A 16,875-nucleotide genomic window follows, 5' to 3' on the forward strand; every position below is an offset into this window, starting at 1 on the left:
AGCTGCATCGCGTTTACCATCTATCCACCAATTGTACCCTCAACTGTATCGCGCGTTTTAACATTTTAACGCTGCGCAGCTATTTCCGGTTTGATGAATATTTTAGCGCAGTTTTGCTGCTACGATTAGCTTCACTCGGCGAAATAAACTCAAGTAGAAACACCTGCTGCCTAATCTGAATGAATTTATTGTATAGTGTTTCTTGATCATCGACCAAACACTATTTGGGATTTTAGGCACGTGTGGCGACTGCAGATTACATATTTTTCTTTTGTTGACAATCATCCATGACAAGTCAAAAACGCGGTACAACTTTTTAATGCATGGAACAGCTTGCAATAACGCACTACAAACAAACGAGAATTGTCAGCAGTAAATCGGAAATATAACTGGGGCGTTTAGCATCGACAACACGATGTAACCATCGTTTTTATCCTTTTCTGACTGAAAAGAAAAAACAGGCTTTCGAAAAAGGAATTTGACGAGAACACATATTCATGCCAATATATCTTTGCGCGAATCGGCTGGGTTTAAAGGAATTCCCGAGGCGTAACCGTTTCCGTTTTGGTGACTCATCAGTTCAGGGACCCCGAAACGGAAGAAAAGTCGTATTTTTCGGGGAAGCCGATGATTGTCAAAAAGCGGCATGAAGAGTTTGGGATCTGCTTCTTTGGGGTCCTCTGCGCCTGGATGATAAAATATGATTGGTTTCTAACCGGCAGAGTTTTAAAGGTTACAACAGTATTTAGGCGTTCACAGAATAGATAATTTCGTTTTATTGTGATGTTATATCTTACCTGTGCAGAAGGAAACTAAAATTCCGAAAAAAATTGTCACCAGAAAACCAAAAAATCCATACAGAAGATGAGACATTGCATACAATCCGCTGCTACCAGTCGTGTACCTAGAAGCAAACGCATTTTTTGGTTAAAGCAGTTGTCACCCGAACCCTATTCAAACGACGTTCAAACGCGCGAAAGAAGTATAAAGCTTTTACCTTTGTGCCAAGCCTTGACTCAGATCAAACTCTGTTGCATTGTAATTTGATGATACGACTTCAGTGTAAAATGATTGCGTTGTCGTTGGGACAGGACATTCGTCTACAGAGAGTGGAAGATACCCGTTTTTGTATAAGGGACGAGGGTGTAGGATTCCACCAATAGCAACCCACGTGGCCGATACTGTACCAATCAGTGCTCCAATAATTGCCCCCTGAAGAAAACACATAGCACTGATAACGTAACAGCCAGTTGTCAACTCCGTTTTGGCTAATAAAACTTGGGCGCCATATTGTAAATGCAATTGTGGGATTCGTTTTTCATGTGAAAAAATGCGAACGCAACAGGTGAATAGGGAATCAGAAACATTAGTCGATTCAAATTACCGATGATAGAAAATTTATTACAAGAATTTTAGCGCAAACATATACCTTTGCGTTACACCAGGGAACGAATATGGCCAGGGTGAAAAGACCAAGAACTGGAGCTCCGAATGTCCCGAACGTGACGTAGATAATTTTGAACACGGTGGCGCCCCATAGTGACGCCAAATAGGCGATGGAGGTCACAAGAAGACCAAGTAACAAAACTGAAACAAATACCAATATTGAAAAACAAATGTAGTAGAATACAACTTCCAGGTTAAAAATGTGGAATCATGCACGGACAGTTTTGCTTAATGGACATATACGCTCGACTAATCTATAACCATGACAAAAAATTGATAGGATATACTGCACTGGATCAAGTCCAAAATGTTATTGGAAACAGCAAGAATCAACTCAAGTTACATTGGACGATAAAAAAACTGTATTACATTCACTCCATAAAAGCGTGCCTTCATTTGTATTAGGTAACTCCGAAGGTGGAGAACAAATCTGCGGTTTGGCCTGATCTATTTCTGTCCGTGCATCACCGGTTATGGCAAACGGAGTTGTTTACCAATTGTGTTACTCACCGAATGTTTTGCTGACGGTAAGTCGACGTTTGTTTTCCATGTTCGGCCATCGTTTGAGAACAAAATCCTCAAGGAGAAGATTTGCAAGCGCATTTATGCCAGACGATATTGTGCTGCAACGACAAAACTGTTCAATCCTTCTTAAACCCCTTAAAATTGGGGAAAAATGTTTCTGAATAGTTAATAAATCCACATGTGTAAATTATTGCAAAGCAAATGCAGGAGAAATAGGTCATCTAAGTTCGGAAAACATTTTTGACTGCAATATTCGATACAGCGCTTCATTTATACAGACTCGCACAGGAGAAATAATCGTTACCTTAGAGTTCCACTGTAGGCAGCAGCCACAAATATGCCGGTAAATCCACTAATCTCCCTAAATATTAACGTTGACAAGTAGGGAGCAAGTTGATCTGGTCTTGCTACTTTCCCGCTCAATATTGGATCGCATCCTTTGAAGTAAGCATACATCGCAAGTCCGTTGCAAAGCGCCATAATTGAGAGAAAACCGAACATAATTAAACCGAATACAACCGATCTGCAACAACAAAATAAACAAAAGTTAAAAGATTTACGTCAGAAGTTGTTGCTTAAATTATAGTGTAGGTAGCAAAGCAAACATTTGTATTTGCTGTGGGGGGTTGATTTTTTAAACAGGTTAATAAGAAGGCTCAAAAAACATATTGCGCCAAAAAGCACGATGGGATAACCGATTAGTTTAGCAGGGGTGGGGAACTCTTTTGTTTGTGAAGGCCGCCAAACGGTTTATCGACACTCGTTCAGGCCGCACAGTCTATTTCTCTGGCCAAGGACAGTGGCATTCAAACTTTTTGACTTACAGAATGGTTGATGTGCTATTGGACTTACGGTCCAAGCTAAATAAAATTCGTCACTACATTTCCACCCTCACTACAACATTCAGGATTTTATTAACATAGAAACTCGCTTGTTTATCAATGTCAGTCTAAGAGCAGCTTGTAACATCACAGACGAGTTTAAGACATTCGATTATGCGCAAACAATTGTTCTTTTGCAACACAAGTAAGATTGTAGAACCTTGGTCTCTTGGCAGTTCTACGGATATCGCTTTGTGTACCAGTAGGCTACGCAAACATTTGGCTCTAGTTTCAAAACCGCTGCCTTAGAACCAATCAAATAGTAAGGTGGAATAAAGGTAAAACAATACGTTTCTGTCTAGTTTTTAGTGCCTGGTGCAGTGTGTATTATCAACATCCTAAAAGGTATTCTGACATGGAAGGCCGCACTTAGTGCCATAAAAGACCGCAGGTTTCCCACCCCTGGTTTAAAGCTTCAACATTGAAAAACTCTTCGAAGGCCACAATCGACATTTTGGAATTTCTCCATGTGTTTTTATTTGTTTCGGAAAAAACATGTCATTATTATTTGCTGAGACGCTTGGGAAAAAGTATATTGCATGCTACGTCTGTTTGGTTCAGGGTTATGCCAATCAGTTTCACATAAACACGGTTGTTAACTTAAGAACACAGTTGTTTATGTTGATTTCTGATAATTGTTTTCGGGTTGAGTAAAAACAGAAAACGTATGTTTAAAGTAAAATATCGTTTAACTCACTTTCTTGCGTCACTAAGGCTTTTGCAAGACAAGTAGCGCTGAGGAATAAGTTGATTGGAACAGAGGCCACTAAGAGCGATGATACTTGAACCGAAACAACCAGACCAGGAGGTGATTCGAAGAGTCGGATCAATACGAAAGCTGCAAATAAAATGTTGCGAATGCTTTACAGAGGGAGCACATTTAGAAATTAGTATTATAGAGTATAAAGTCCACTAAATTTACTCCTAACATGCATGCTAAATTTAAAACACAATTTAAAGATCATAAGTGACGTTTTCAAGGAGAAACAGTGTCAGACCTGACGTATTTGCACCGCTACAAGAATTGCAATTTGACCCTAGACAATTTTTAGCTCCATCATTGTAAAAAAACACCTTTGACACCCATCAAACTGTAATTAACTTGCTACTATCGCTGGTGTAATCTCATTGACTTTAGTTGGAAAAGGCCAATATAGAAGTCGCATTACTGACGCCTTGTCACTCTCTCTGAAAATTCTTCACTCCGAAGTGCTTTAATTAGTCACTATTGGGCGGCGAATTTGTTTCGATCATTGGAGGGCACGCTGCCAGACAATCAGGCGCACAAACATGGGATAATCGTCGTCCACTGGAACTTACTCGAAAAATTTGGTCCTGTGTCCTTGTGCCAGCGCCGAAAATAAGTTGTCCCACCCTCCGATGAGAACAACGGTCCGGACAAACATTGAAATGATACCGGTAAATATAAAGATGCTTTGAATTGCGTCTGTCCATATCACCGCCTTAACTCCTCCCTGATAAAGAAAAGCTTGTAATCAAATGTTGCTGCATTTTGTACTAACGTTTCGCCGTCCTATACAGGTTGTCTTCATTAGGGTAGATAACACTGAATGTGCGTATTACAGTGTACGTCGCAACCTAATGAAACGTCGGTACAAAATACAATTGCAAGAAGAGCTCTACAAGGTAGATATTATGCCAGGCAGCAATAGCTTATATATGTTGCTGCAGTTACACGCATTGGAGTTACTACTTACCGCCGCTGTATAGAGAGTGCAAATAAGGCTAGTCAAAGCAATCGCCCAGTCTAACTTGATCGGTGTAACGGCACTTAGGGCCAGTGCTGGAGCGTATATCGTCACACCCATGTAAAGGATCTGGTGGTAAAAACAACGACAATGATACAGAATTGGTACGTTACAATTTTATTACCAGGCTATAATAAAGAAATCGACTTAAAAACAATGCTCCTTACCATGTTGAAAATGCTAATTGCAGATGTGATCATCCTCACAGTTTTGTTGAATCTCATTTCCAACAACTTATAAAAGCAAAAAGGAAACATATGTTACTTAAAACCTAGTTGTTTAAATAATTAACATCTAAACAATGACGTACATGACGTACACAAGAAGAGGTTTGAAATGAAAAAGTTTCGTCTAAATCAGGGCTTCTCAAACTGTGGGTCGCGACCCCAATTGGGGTCGCGTAATATAATTTTGGGGTCGCGAAACATTATGGGTTATTATGTCAGTCACAATAAATGGTATACGTGCGTACATTTATTGATTAAACATAATTCCCGTGTATGCAAACTGCTCCAAACACATTTTGTAGAACTTAAAAGAGTATTACCAGCCTAATAGCCATATGCGCCAGACTTTTTTATGCCTATTGTGTGCAAACAATGCGAAAAAGCAGATACCACAAGCGTCACAATATAGGTTATGGCGTCATAAAAACTATAAGACTGTCAATCTGTGTCAAGTTAGAAATTAATTTAGGCTTTTTAGGCGCCATTAGATGGTATATATATAAAATATAAGTATTTCTTTACATCATACCCATCAAGGGGTCGCGTAGAAATTTCTCTTTTAAAATGGGGTCGCAGTGCAAGAAAGTTTGAGTAGCCCTGGTCTAAATAAGTTACGCCACCATACCTCGTATATTGAAGTCAATTTCAGGTTATAAAACAACGGAATGTAGTAGACATAACCGATCACTGCCGGAACGACCAATGCGAAAGCATACCAGAAGGTCACTGCCCCGTAAACATAAACCTCCGTTGGGTATCCAATAACAGTTATCGACGACAGGAATGTAACGGATATCGAGAATCCAACCAAAATCTAAGTCAAATAAAATGGTTGTTATAACAGAGTTATGAGTTCCTGTCTGGTGTCGAAAAACGGTTGCGGTGTAATTAATCAAATCCAATTTTTTAGGATCAACCCAATTTGTGGTATATTTTTACTAAGTTATATTTATCGACTGTTATAATAGTCGTTTATTCATTATGCCTGGCAGTAATAGCTTATTTATTATCATCAATAAGCTCAGAAACGTCGGAAATTATTGAACCTGTGAATGTTTGTGACTAATAATAGCTTCTTGTCTTTCCAAGACACAATACTACCGAATCGCATTGCAGGTTCACATACATGGTTCTTGAGAGTGATCTCTCCACAACAGCGTTTGTTATTTTTGTAAAGCCCAAATTATTAACTGTAAACACGCGCCGTGCAGTTGGGATATGGGAGACTGAAACCTGGGGGTTATTAAGTTCTGCCCTTTGGGGCAAATTTGTTGGTTCAGTGTGTTTGTTTTGGTCGAGCAACTGCGTCAGTCCCACGATTTCCCTTTCAGATGGCTTACAACACAATTCGTCATCACGACTGGACGAAGTTAAGATTAAGGTTTGCTTTTGAACATCTCACATTAAGGGGTAAAATTTGTTGACCGTTGATGTTATAAAAACACAACATGTCTATAAGGGTTTACCTAAAAACTACAAACTAATGCATGATGTATCTCTTCTTAACGATTTCCTCATTAGGGATATGTTCTAAGGCTATTTTCTAAAAACAATTGCCCATAGTTTCTGTGTCGGAATTTATATTGTGCGTGGGCAAAGTAATTACTCAAAATCGTAGAGAATACAAAGTGCATTCATCCTTGCGTATACACGGAGAGGAAATCTTTTCAACCTTAAATGTGAATTCATTGCTTGTTATTTTATTTGCTCAAGGGATGTTGGCTGTACAGCTCATCCATGATACACAAAGTTTCATCGTTAAAAAAATCCGCTCAATAAGTCTGCAGTTTGATACAGATACGCGACAGTTTAACAAATGAACCGAGTCGTACGACGGAGAAACGGGAAGCCACCGAAGCTCCCACAAACATGCGAGTCATTGCGGTAAAACAGTTTCTTCAGTTGGCAAAACAAGCACGTTCATCAACTTGTCCTGTAATGGGATATACTTAGATCTAACGCTCCACTTGCGTAAAAGGTTTTACCGCAGTTTGGTGTAAAGGTAAACAAAATAACGTTACCGGTGAGAGCTTGCGACCGCCAAAGTAGTAGCTTTCTGTTGACGTTGTCTTTCGATCTTTGATTGCATAAAACACTCCCACTACCAGAGGCAGAAAAAGCGAAACTAGAATTGTAAATATCACATCGTACGATGTTTTACTAAAGCGCAAAATGATATTATTTTTACTTACAGATGAACACAAAATAATCGACGATCCCGAAATTGGATTCCATTCTTTCCAAGATTAGTAAAGTCCAAACAAACAATTGCTTAAAACAAAACAATATTTAATAATTAGGCAGCAGATATGAATGCCTTTAAAGGTTCTAATAACTTGCTTCTAGTTGTAAACTACGCTATATAATAACTTCGTATTTCTACGGTTTTCGGAGTACGATAATTCTCACTAACTGTTTTGATCCGGTTTAATTGCGGTAAGTTGTAGTCAGTTTCGTGATCATCGTGTTCTGAAATACCGAACATGACTTACTAAACCTTAGTTGGTTGGATACGTTTGTTACATCACGTCTCATTGTTTGTGTGGCCCGGCAGTTGCCCATCTGTTCAACCTGAACCCCATAAACACACATCACGCGCAATTTATGCGATTAAACATCCCGTCACGTACGCTTAGACACAGCGGTGTAAAGTATACCTCCAATCCGCGAACCAGAACGGGATAAAATTTCGTTTAGCTTTTGCCTGGGAACCAAATATGTATAATTATCACGGTTTAGCGATGATCTCCCTTCTGAGACACAACCGGCGCCTCTTGCACAAATCTTAGCTTTCGCTCGCCTATATACTGCCAAACAAACAAGCTCGCGATTACATATATAAACGACATTCATACGCCGCGATCTCGCCCAATTCTGGAAATCTTATATTTATCACTTCCTCTGTGACGTCGTCGACACGTCGTTCATCCCAAGTTCGCGGGCCGCGTGATCGTGGGAAAACCTAAGATTTTTGTGTCGGTGTCCTCTAAGCGGCCGCCGTGTCGCTCTGCCTACAAAATACTTCCAAAAGTTCACCGCTCAATCTAAAAATCCGCTGCAAACTGAATGGAAAAAAACCTTCACTCCCTGGCGAATAGAGGCAAAAACCAAACTCTTGCGACAATCTGCATCATGGAGGTCCGGTGCGTTAACACAGCACATTTTTGTGCAGTGAAACTTAATACAGCGGTTGACTTACGTTTACGACCTGTTTTCACCGATGCTACTGTTTCAACTTGACTGACTCCAGGGTTTTCATACGACGATATGTGAAGCGGGTCGGGCGTCAGTGAACCGACCTTATCTCATCAGGTAGTGCGGCTTACCCTACGCCTGAACGCTGTATACGCTTGTATCTCTGAAAAGTTTGAGCGTCTAATTGGATTATGCGTGTTTCGGCAAAGATTTTCGTAAAGTCTGAACCTTGAAGTGGAATCAGTTGCGTTTGATAGACTTGCGAAGCGCTTTAAACCTGGCTCCCCTCGTTGTTTGTTAGCATGACTCTGAATTCGTCGGTGGTTCTTTTGAAATTGTGGTCGTGGTGATTTTTTTGTGCAAAACCGCAGGAAGGGCCAAATGGGAACTAATATCGCGCACTTAATACAAAATATAGCAGTGAACTCTGCACACGTCCCTATTTGACCAAATCCACCGTTTCTGCATTTCATTTTTCTGCGCCTATTTATGGCTGTAAAAAGCACATCGACGAAATTTCATTCTGATGAAATATGGCGCCCTTATTTGAACGCGGTGATGTATGAACCAACAGATAATCGTGGCCGGAAGCAAACGAACAATTAAGTCGTTCCGCAGGACCTTATCCTACAAGGGTCGCCATTTCAAGGTCAACCTCGATACGAAGGTCACAGTCCCATCCAGGGCGATCACCAGGGTGGTTAGAAAGGTCGGCAGCGATCAGGACGGCAAAGACACGCGTTGTCTGTCACGTGTTTTGCTCACATCGGTCAACAACCTTATTCTTTTTGCGTAACGGGACGATGTTTCTTTAGGCTATAGCTTTCAGTCCTTCCATTACCACAAACAGCCACAATACCCAATTTTTACCTTTTCTTGCGATCAGGGCAAATAACATCCTTCGGGCGGCTACAATAAACGTCCGATGAGCGGACATTGCATCCCGTGGGCGTTTGCCCTCCTCTGGAATTTTTAGTGGCTTTTGCGGCGCCGTAACTGGGTCAGATGTGGGGCGCCCATTCCGAAATAGCAACAAGCTTCCAAATGTTTTCCAACGTGGGTTGAGGGGTTCAATAATTGCAAAGGAGGTAATAGGTGTTTAATTACAGAGGGTCGCAAAATGTAATTAAGTATAGCGAGCGAAGTGAATTTATTAAGTGACAAGTGACAAGATTTATATTTTACGATTGTTTTTACTTGCAAAAACTTTTAAACAATGTTATATGTCAACCAATTCTGCATTTCCCAAACTTGAATATTTGACAAGCACACATGATTTACACACCTTACATGACATAATGTGACTACATACGGTGGCTCTGTACAGGTTAAAATAGCAGCGTATACACTAAACACATCGACACACATTTCAAACAACTGCGGATTTCACTTAACACTCGTTTTTTTTTTGTTAAACATGATGGGTAGGTCAGCGTCTGAAGTAATTGGAAGCTGGATTAAAGTTGACGGTAGCGTCACGGATCGCTGGGCAGGTGACTGTCAGTTAAGCTTGACAACAGAGGAAGTAATTTGATCGGCAGATCTTCGACTGACTTTTCTGGCCCCTGTAATTAGGAAACTTGTCGTCACGGGTTACGTTCCGGTAAAAATTAGACGAAAACACGAAGTCAACAATGCTATAAAATTACGTGCACAAATCCCCGTTTAAACAACTATGATCTAAGTCGTCTTCGGAGACCCTTTGTAGCTGATGTAAAAACAAAAACGTGGTCATGCTTTTTCACGAATTTTGACTATAGTAATTGGTTCCACATATTGCAATATGTTTTCATAATATTTTTAAACATAAAACAAAAGTATTTACAAAAAGTCTTATTTTCATGGAATTAATGTGTTTTATTGTGAGGTGTTTTTCTGCCTAGTGTATTTGTTCGTTTTTTTGTCATAAACTTATTTTTTGTTAGGAAGTATTTTTTAAGGAAATTTACGTTTGTTAAATAACCAATGGCGTGTGCGCCAAAACGTGACTCATAGGAAAGTCTTTCGGTTTTAGATTACTTCAACTTTGGCCAGCTATCACTGGTATCCAGGTGCACCGCGTGTCGTTGTGGTGAACTGGTGGTGGCTGGCATCAAAGGAATTACCCACAGAGGTTAAGAGGCATTTGCATTAGTCAAGAATGTGGATTAGAAGAGGTGTCTATTTTCTGTCACTGGGGTCCTCGAATTCACGGCAATACCGCGACACACCGTTCAAGTTTCGTGGCATTTTACTCCCTATTTAAACCGACATAAACAAACGTGGCACATGCATGCCTTGGTTTAAAGCATGTTTGTGACGATGTGGTATGTATAGAATGAAACCTACTTCAGTTTGGACTGCAGAAAGCGAAGGCCTCTCCAGCATGGGTTGGTCTTGTAATATCGTCGCACTAGCGTCCCCACGCGGCAGCACGAATCTCTCATCTTAAAAAAACCCAACTCATTTGCCCACTTGCGAAAGATTTAGTTTTACAATTACCAACTTACGTAACGCGACCCTTTTTGCCTAAATAGTTTCCGATGCTTGTTTGAAACGACTCGGCTTTGCGTTGTGTTTCCACTTGTTCCAGAAGATTCTTCTTCGATAACAGTAATTACGACGGTGTCAGTTTCCGTCGAGTTTACATTTATGTTGCTTTCGGATGTATTTTGCCTCGCTTTAAATTTGTTTGGGTGATCAACTCTGTCCAAGGACCCGGTTTTGTTGTTTTGATGTCCCCTCATTCTTGTTTTCACAGCTGGTGGAGTTGAAAAAGATCTGCAACATGGCTGTTAAATTACCAGCAGACCAAAGAACCAAATACAAGAACACAAACATCACCTTAGCTTTTCGCAGATTAAAACCAAATGTAGTAGCGATATTTTTTCAAATATTTACCCATTGGCGTTGCGTAGTTTGGACTCGAAACAACGGTAGCGCTCCAAACCAGTACGTCGACAACACACGTGATTATTGACTTCACAATTTGCGTCCTGCTGCTCACGTTTCTGTAACAGAAAAGGCAACAATTTAATCTTTTACCAAAACTTAACTTTATCATAAAATAAAATATTTGTCACCTTTGCTATAAAACAACGCAGGCGTTGAGTGGAACGCAGAGCACAGCAGGTCCGAGCATTTCTTTCAAATATAATCCATTTCCTGGTCATTCGTGAACGCTTGCTGCTCGCTGGAATTCGAATCTTTAAACGCAGTAAACTAGCAATGCTTTTACAGTTTTTAGAGACTGACGATGCCTGCATAGGCAAAATCTATTTCTCGATTTTAACAACTTCGTGTTTACTAATTTAAAGTCAGAAGCATTTGCTCTTTTAATATCACTTACTGAAACAGTTTGACTCAGGGAAGGTGGACACCAGATCATGTGCGTACCATTTATATTTAGAATATAAAGTGAGAAATCAGGGATTTTTTACACTCAAATATATTAAAGCACGGCAAAAAAAATTTTACTGATTTATTTCGTTTTAGGGAATTATGTTTGTAGTCGTGCGACAGTAATAAGCCTGAACTTCCACATGCTTTGGTTCAACTTCCGTTACATTTTCTTTATGTCTGGGAGTTGCATTGCGTGTGACATTTGCCTGAGGGTGGAAGTGTTTGAGAGAAACGCACAGGGTTACAGTTTGGCAAGCACCCTTGGCGTATCCTGCTGGTTTGATTGATTTCCTTCAATTCATTTACGCAAGCCAAGCACCTGCCGTTCTACCGGAAATTGTCGTCAAACTTGAGAAGCCTTGCAACAATTTGAGAACGCTTGCCAAACCGCAATGTTGACACAATTTTACCATGTTTTGCAAAAATCCTCTTGGCGGCCTTATTTTTTTAACCAACTTTATTTGAATGAGTTTAAGTTACGCATTGAATAGCTTAATGTTTAAAAAAGCTTTACCATACCAAGCCATTGTGCGCTATACTTTGGGATACTGTACACAGCAGCGTATGGTGTGAATAAGCAAATCGGCAATATTAAATCCCACCACTTTGACAAACACCCAACATGTCACCAATACAAAGTCAATGACTTTACCTTTCTCACGAGTAATTCGTGCGAGTTTTGCTGTCGAACGTGTCTGCACATTCCGTCTACCTTTGCCTGAGTTAAAACACAATTTTCCGGTTGTTCGACAAACGACTTGACGTCGGATGCCGTGTCATTACCGATTGGAGGTCTACAGAAAAAAGAAAAACGTGATTTTTGTCAGAAGAAATTATACATAAACTCGTCTTAGGATAGTTACAGTTGCGGCGGGGGGGTTGTTGCTTCAGTCGTGGGTCGCTGTCCCCCTTCCCGAATCGCGCGATCCATAGACATGTTGTTGCTGCGTTGATAAAATTATTTTATTTTTTACATAGCCTACCTATGTATTTAAGACTACAAAAACAAGTTATAGCAGCGTTTCTTTCCAGACAAAGGCCCATTGGTAGGAAACCAATGCAAATTTTATGAAATTCAATACTGCAAGGGACACAAGGATTTACTTCAACTATGTGAGGTGGAGAACCACCGAACTGGACTGTAACAAGGCTAAAACTACAAACAAAGTTTAAGAGGCTTATAATTACACAACTGTGATTAATTGTGACTAACGCGAGAAAGCCCTGGTCCATGATCAACTTAGGCTTGATGACGTCACCGGGATAGCGTTCGAAACAGGTGTAGCGCTGTGACGAAATAGAGTAGCAGCATGGGTGGGCACGAGCCCCTCTTGCATCATCTTCCATTTCTTGAGCGCAAAACTGGTTTAAAGCATCTCTCCTCTGTTAAAGCATAACACAGAAAATAAATACAGCAACATAAAATAAAAGGTGCCAGAAGCAAAATTGTCAAGCATTATGTCATGTTCTGCAAGCCCACAAGTTATTGCTTGTTGCTTAGTGTTGTCGATTTGGTTCATACAAATAGTCATATCCATTCCCGCAACTTATTGGCATTATTTTTTTGTCAAATAAATCACAAACAGTTGGTTCTTAACTTACATAACCGTTTATACATGAGTGTAACACTGGGCTTGGCGCTCCTAAATTGCAGCAGAGTCTTTTGTTTTTGTGGTAAGTTCGAACCCAGGTTATGCGACGAACCATCCAAACTGGCATTCCAGAAACAGGAACAATGTCCTAAAAATCAAAATAATAATGTACATCAGAAAAAACGATTTGACATGTGATGAATCTTTCCCTAATACACTTAGAACGTAGGGTATGTCAAATCAACGAAGAAAAAAGAAGCGCCCGATAAGGGACTTGAACCCTTGACCGTTGGATTAAAAGTCCAACGCTCTACCGACTGAGCTAACCGGGCTCGCGAAACCGACGTCTCAAATATTGGTATACATCGATCGACCTGATATTGAAAGCGCCGCCTGCAAATGGTATTTGGAGTTTCTGTTTCGTCAGTTGGCAGCGGGAATGGTAAAATAATAGCTTGGAAAGGTGCAGGTATAGATACCGCCAATTCTCTTGATTCTTGTGCAGAATCCGATGAAAGTTCTGAACGTAATTTTGCAAAAACAAATTTTTGAGATATGTCTCGTTCCAAACTTTGTTTACGACAGGCAATCGTTTACAACACACAATAAATTTTACAAACAATTTACACATCGAGTTCTTACTTTGAGCGAATGTTCCAACAAGACAACTAATAGCAAGAACAGTGGGATATCGAAGATTTAACATATTTTACTGTCTTCACATCAAAACATTTGCAACAAAATCTTGTCCTGTGTTTTAGCTGACACTCTTATTCTGAAAAACGGTATACACATACACCATGCAGTCTTGTGCTATGCCCATATGTGTTTACAAAAACGAAAGGTCGTCGTAAAATAGAATCTTGCGACCACAAACCACTGTCTGTTTGGTCGCATATTTGTTTCTCGATGGCAAACAAAACTCATTGCTTACAAACTACGGATGTCTACATGCTATACCCGACTATTCTCTCAGTGATATCGAAGATCTATCCTTGTTAGGGCCGCTTACAGCAAATTCGACTGGTTACAGAATAAATCGATTGTTACATTTGTTTGATTGCTTCCTATTTGGCACTTTAAAGAAAAAGTACATCGGGGCTTTACTTAAAAGAAAATCTCATTCTCTAGTGCCCCCAGCTGTTTACATTTCTGTACATTATTTTGTTAACGGGTTTAAATGAAAAAAAATTCAAACCTGGTCCTGATCTTCATACTTTGTTGTGCACATTAAGTGCACGTACTGGAAGCGCACATCCATTAATCTTTCCAAGCAAAAAACTAATAAGGCTAAGAGAGATTAAATTAGGTAATGAGTGGTTGTCACAACATCCCCAAGGGACACAAACAAATTATAACCTTAAGTGCGTTACCCTGGGGAATTATTAAATAAACGTGTGTCCACGTGTAATGCTAAAGAGTCGTGAGAAAACAACCGTGGGAAAGTATAGTGCGGAAGTTTGGCTTCCGAATTCCAATCATTCAATTTGTAATTTTGTATCTTGGATTTGAAAAACTTGTATTTGGAGTTTGTAACCTTCCTAGTTAGCCTTTTTTAGTCTCTAAACTAACTAAGTTGCCTTGAAGGTTTTGTGAGATTAGTGTTTTATTTGGTTACTAATCAAAATAGCACTTTATACTTTTCTAGAGTTGTGTTTACTGCCATGTAATTAGAACTAAAACCTCAGTTGCTGTGAAAAACGAAAACCTATCTGTGCCCTGTATAAACTCATCCCAATACCGCTATACTGAAAAAATGGCGAAGAAGGCGACCAAGACTGAATCAAAAGAAACAATTAAAGTGATTTGTCTGGGTGACAGTGCTGTTGGCAAATCCAAGTAAGTGTTTTAGCTTTAGGGATAAAATTTGATTTTATAAAACATTTTTTGTGTTTTAGATTGGTGGAAAGGTTTTTGGTGGATGGATAGTATCCTTTTTTGAATGTGTTACTTAATAATTACATAATCTTAAACATGTTTGTCTGTTTAAAATGTGGGTTTTTATAATTGTAATAAATATAAATCAGCTCCACTTTTTTCCTTGACAAAAGCCTACAGCAAACCACAACAACTTTCAACATATGCACTTACTTTATTCAACTATGAAACAAAGATCAATGGAAAAACGATTTCAGTTGGTAAGATGCATTGGTTTTTATAAATAAACAAGTAAATTTAACCTAAAACATGCATAGATTATTCTGACTCAAAATGTTTGTAGATTTTTGGGACACAGCGGGCCAGGAAAGATTTAGTTCCATGCATCCATCATACTACCATGATGCTCATGCCTGTATCTTAGTATTTGATGCAACAAGAAAAATAACATACAAAAACCTGACCAAGTGGTATCAAGAGTTGCGTGAGTTTCGACCAAACATTCCATGCCTGTTGGTGGCAAATAAAATTGATGGTAAGATGTTCATTTGTTAAATATTGAAATGTGTGAAGCAGTATTATAATTTTGTTACTGTTTAGTTGACTTGGGAGTTACTCAAAGAAGTTTTGCCTTTGGAAAGAAGCACAATTTGCGTCAATATTTTGTTTCTGCAGCAGATGGTACAAATGTTGTAAAGGTTCGTATTTTGTATTTATTTACTTATGTTCTATGCAAAATGTGACCATTACTGATTTTTAGCTTTTTCGGGATGCAATTAAGGCTGCCCTCCACTACAAACAAAATCCCACTGATTATGTTGATCAAGTGCTCGCAGAACTAGAGGCAAGTAACTCAATTGAGACATAGCATAGGGTTATGAACTTAACGGTTGTTTTTGAATTGTTATTTTCTGCCAGAACTATGTTTTCTAATATTTTCACACTACTTTGTTTTCCAGAATATGGTGAGTTCTGAAATCAGTGAAGAAGATGAAATGCTTTTTAATAAATTAAGCAACCAAGCTGCCTAAATACCCATTCCATGATGCACGATAGGCATAAATGATGTTGGATCAATTCCCTATTAGTCCTGCATTGAAACCAATGTCCCTTGAAATAGTCTATGTAGTGAATATTCGTGGTACTCTGTTTAGGTGCTTTTGTACTTTTTGACATATTTAGTTTTAATTTATTTGCCAAGTGTTTAAATGTCAAATATTATTTGTTTTATACTTTATACTACAGTATTGTATTGTAAACATGTAAAATAACTGGACAACTAAATCTCAGAACAGCCTTGTTACACCAAACGTTTGTAAATGTTAAACCTTTTTAGTAATAGTTGCGACTTGGAACAATCCTTTGTTATGAGTGGTTTTGCACATTCCTGCCTGTATTTTATAGATCTATGTGTGTTTCAATCGTTGTGGAAAGGGCGTTCATGGCGTCAGTTAAACAATGTTATCCTATCTTTTAAGTCCGTTTGTGATGTTTTTGTGGTAATTGAGTGGAGTTGATTTCGCTGGGTGGAAAAGCTATAGGTTCTCCATTTACATGAAAATCAGAAAGTTGAAACATGTGAGTACACAACTGATGGGTGAAGGGTGGGCGCGCACAAGCAGAACCAGGGCTCCTCAACAGCATTATTTCACCACCCATCTCTACTTTTAAAATACAAAAAATATTTTACCTGTGGGCATAACCCGAACAAAAATTTGTTATTGAATGATAAAAGTAGATACCGCCAATTTAGTATTACAAAATGCCCAGCGGTTGGCGCTATACTGTCTAGGTTGAGAATTGAGTTACGCCGTCAATACAAAGCGCTATGTGTTGGGGGCACGTTTGAAACTGAGTTTAGCACAATTTAAATTAACACGACTGCATAAAAGCAGTAGACCTAAGATTGACCAGTCGTATTTGGGTTTGACGCAGAGTTGTGAGGATGAATAAAACGAACTTGATTCGGGTCCAACTTTAC

The 16,875-nt window shown here is 39.3% G+C and overlaps 3 protein-coding genes and 1 non-coding gene across 4 annotated transcripts; 1 reads left to right on the forward strand and 3 right to left on the reverse strand.

Annotated features, from left to right (window-relative positions):
• Positions 1 to 332: 332 nt before the first annotated feature.
• On the reverse strand, positions 333 to 7,083 carry LOC145237822 (sodium-coupled monocarboxylate transporter 2-like). The gene is made up of 13 exons (XM_080100810.1): positions 7,041 to 7,083; positions 6,870 to 6,973; positions 5,474 to 5,662; positions 4,789 to 4,854; positions 4,571 to 4,690; positions 4,173 to 4,327; positions 3,550 to 3,690; positions 2,276 to 2,494; positions 1,957 to 2,069; positions 1,430 to 1,587; positions 998 to 1,212; positions 798 to 904; positions 333 to 686 (listed from the first exon to the last, which is right to left on the reverse strand). The coding sequence occupies exons 1-13, from the start codon at positions 7,081 to 7,083 to the stop codon at positions 496 to 498; spliced, it is 1,821 nt and encodes a 606-aa protein (XP_079956936.1). The 3' UTR covers positions 333 to 495.
• Positions 7,084 to 8,923: 1,840 nt separating this feature from the next.
• On the reverse strand, positions 8,924 to 13,971 carry LOC145237506 (uncharacterized). Its single transcript, XM_080100395.1, has 11 exons — positions 13,659 to 13,971; positions 13,391 to 13,536; positions 13,027 to 13,164; positions 12,638 to 12,807; positions 12,288 to 12,368; positions 12,077 to 12,218; positions 11,106 to 11,228; positions 10,924 to 11,033; positions 10,533 to 10,803; positions 10,372 to 10,469; positions 8,924 to 9,608 (listed from the first exon to the last, which is right to left on the reverse strand). Exons 1-11 carry the CDS (start codon positions 13,720 to 13,722, stop codon positions 9,548 to 9,550), a joined length of 1,404 nt encoding a protein of 467 aa, XP_079956521.1. The 5' UTR covers positions 13,723 to 13,971; the 3' UTR covers positions 8,924 to 9,547.
• Trnak-uuu (transfer RNA lysine (anticodon UUU)) lies at positions 13,276 to 13,348 on the reverse strand. The gene has a single exon. It is a non-coding gene; the product is annotated as a tRNA-Lys (tRNA).
• Positions 13,972 to 14,637: 666 nt separating the features above from the next.
• Positions 14,638 to 16,371, forward strand: LOC145237510 (rab-like protein 2A). The gene is made up of 7 exons (XM_080100401.1): positions 14,638 to 14,855; positions 14,915 to 14,944; positions 15,075 to 15,154; positions 15,238 to 15,429; positions 15,495 to 15,592; positions 15,655 to 15,738; positions 15,854 to 16,371. Exons 1-7 carry the CDS (start codon positions 14,773 to 14,775, stop codon positions 15,923 to 15,925), a joined length of 639 nt encoding a protein of 212 aa, XP_079956527.1. The 5' UTR covers positions 14,638 to 14,772; the 3' UTR covers positions 15,926 to 16,371.
• The last annotated feature ends 504 nt before the right edge of the window (positions 16,372 to 16,875 follow it).

Source organism: Phallusia mammillata, chromosome 7 (genome assembly GCF_965637545.1).
Source record: "Phallusia mammillata chromosome 7, kaPhaMamm4.hap1.1, whole genome shotgun sequence".
Lineage (NCBI taxonomy): Eukaryota > Metazoa > Chordata > Ascidiacea > Phlebobranchia > Ascidiidae > Phallusia > Phallusia mammillata.